General features: G+C 52.2%; 1 protein-coding gene across 1 annotated transcript; it reads left to right on the forward strand.

Annotated features, from left to right (window-relative positions):
• The first annotated feature begins 1,245 nt into the window (after window positions 1-1,245).
• On the forward strand, window positions 1,246-2,457 carry LOC106818997 (putative inhibitor of apoptosis). The gene is made up of 2 exons (XM_014823657.1): window positions 1,246-1,516; window positions 2,246-2,457. The coding sequence occupies exons 1-2, from the start codon at window positions 1,246-1,248 to the stop codon at window positions 2,455-2,457; spliced, it is 483 nt and encodes a 160-aa protein (XP_014679143.1).
• Window positions 2,458-2,480: the final 23 nt, after the last annotated feature.

A 2,480-nucleotide genomic window follows, 5' to 3' on the forward strand; every position in this document is an offset into this window, starting at 1 on the left:
AAAAAAAGTACTTTTTTTAACGGTTTTACACACCGGTGTTTGTGTTTGCAGTTCCGTGAGAAGTTTGACGTGCGCGTGGTCTTCCCGAACTCGAAGGATGAAGACTTGGAGACGATCTGCATTGTCGGAAAGAAGGAGAGCGTGGAGATAGCCGGCGAGGAGCTCCGCCACATGATCAAGGACCTCGTGAGTGATGACAACGTAGCAGTGTCAGTGTGCGTGCGTGCGTGCGTGCGTGCGTGCGTGCGTGCGTGCGTGCGTGCGTGCGTGCGTGCGTGCGTGTGTGTGTTTAGAAGGAGAGCGTGGAGATAGCCGGCGAGGAGCTGCGCCACATGATCAAGGATCTCGTGAGTGATGACAACATAGCAGTGTCAGTGTGTGTGTGCGCGTGCGTGCGTGCGTGTGTCAGTCTGTGTGTGTTGGTGCGTGTGTCGTGTGTGCATGTGTGCATGCTTGCCTGTGTGTGGGGGTTGTAAGTATGGTGTGTGGGTGTTTGTATGGGAGGGGTGTATGTGTGTGGCGGTGGGTGGATGACTGTTGTACATAAGCAAGGTTCGTGGCGGGTCTTCCAAAGTCTTATAAGTACTTATTTTGCCAAAAATAAAATAAGGGCCCTTATTAGTACTTATTTTTGGTAAAATCTTAGAAAAGTACTTAATAGTCCTTATTTTTCGACTTACTGTTCTCGACTTTGAGTAAGAATTGTTGTATATATAATACGGAATAATTAAATCTGCTGTGCAATTGTGTATATAAATATTATTAGTGTACTTTAATAGTCGGTCCAGAAAGGGTCTTATAAGTCCTTATTTCAACATGTGTCTTACTACTATGAACCCTGATTAAGTATGTAGCAGATGTGTATGGGGTGTGTGAGATGGTGGGTGGTTGTGGGTGTGTATGGGGTGTGTGAGATGGTGGGTGGTTGTGCGTGTGCATGGGGGGTGTAAGTATGGTGTGTGGGAGTGGGTAGATTATTTGATTGAATAATTTCATCGGATCTCTATAGCTCACATGCTAATAAAATTTCGTCAGTGTTATTTTTAGCTCATCTGACATAGTCAGATGCAGCTTGTAGAATCGCATGACCGTCCGTCCGTCCGTCCGTCCGGTCGTCCGTCCGGTCGTCCGTCCGTCCGTCCGTCAACAGTTGGGCACAAATCTTAACCGCTCGACGTACGGTCACGATATTCGGGNTCACTCTTCCGAGTAGCAAAGCTCTGCTACGCGCGCGGTTACTCCGCCATGTCTGCGAATCGTGACGCGAGCGTCGTTGTCGTGCACAGGCCGCAGCGAGCGCCCTCTAGCGGTGTGCCCGTGGCGTACAGCGTCGAGGTGGTGCCGAGCGCGACGGAGCCCGGCTGGGAGGAGGTGAACGTTGTCGGCGTGACGGCGCGGCCGACGCACGCGGCCTACGCCACGCTCGCGTCGCGCGTGCAGAGCTACGAGACGTGGCCACACGAGACACGCGAGCAGCAGCCGCAGCAGCTCGCCGAGGCTGGCTTCTTCTACGCAGGTATGCTGTGTGTGCGTTCATGCGCGCATGTGTTCATGTGCGTGTATGTGTGAGGTGCGTGCGTGGGTGCGTGCGTGCGTGCGTGTGTGTGTGTGTCATGTGTATGTGTGTGTGTGTCATGTGTATGTGTGTGTGTGTCATGTGTATGTGTGTGTGTGTGTGTGCGTGCGTGCGTGCGTGCGTGCGTGCGTGGGTGCGTGCGTGTGTGTGTGCCTGTATGTACGTGCGTGCGTGCGTGTGCGTGCATGCGTGTATTTTGTGCGCATGTATGTGTGTGTGTGCGTGTGTATGTGTGCATGCTCGTCCACTCGTCTCTAAAATGTCGCAATTAAAAGCCCCAGTAAAATCGTATGTTAATGTTATCGTAAATCCATCACCAAAATGTTATATGCCCAAGTGCCGCACTCGTAATACTCTATACGATGTGTGTGTGTACGATACGGTGTGTGTGTGTCGTACCTTGAGTTGCCTCACCAATATATGCTATTTTAACACCTCACTAATATGTCGCATTCAAATAAATATTAATTGAATCATTAAAAAGTCAGCATAGCAACCATACCCCTATCACCGGAAGCAGCATTGCGTAACAAAGCCTAGTAATGAAATCAACGCAATGCCACAGCTCCATGCTCTACAATTGGAGCCAATAAGGATCGAAACACGTCGTTCTCAAACCCCCGGCTCACCAGACTGCCTCTTGTTCGTCCGCGCTCGCCGCTCGCGCAGGCATACAGGACAACGTCAAGTGCTTCTTCTGCTCGGGCGGCCTGCGCAACTGGGAGCCGCACGACGACGTGTGGGTGGAGCACGCACGCTGGTTCCCACGCTGCGGATTCCTGCACATCTGCAAGGGCGAAGACTTTGTCGCCGCCGTGCAGGCCAAGTACCCGAAGTCGTCGCAGATGGTAGGCGAGCGGGGATACGGAGCGCGGCGTTAGTGTGCAGTGTGGGTAGAGGGAGG

Source organism: Priapulus caudatus, unplaced genomic scaffold (genome assembly GCF_000485595.1).
Source record: "Priapulus caudatus unplaced genomic scaffold, Priapulus_caudatus-5.0.1 Scaffold2728, whole genome shotgun sequence".
Taxonomy (NCBI): domain Eukaryota; kingdom Metazoa; phylum Priapulida; class Priapulimorpha; order Priapulimorphida; family Priapulidae; genus Priapulus; species Priapulus caudatus.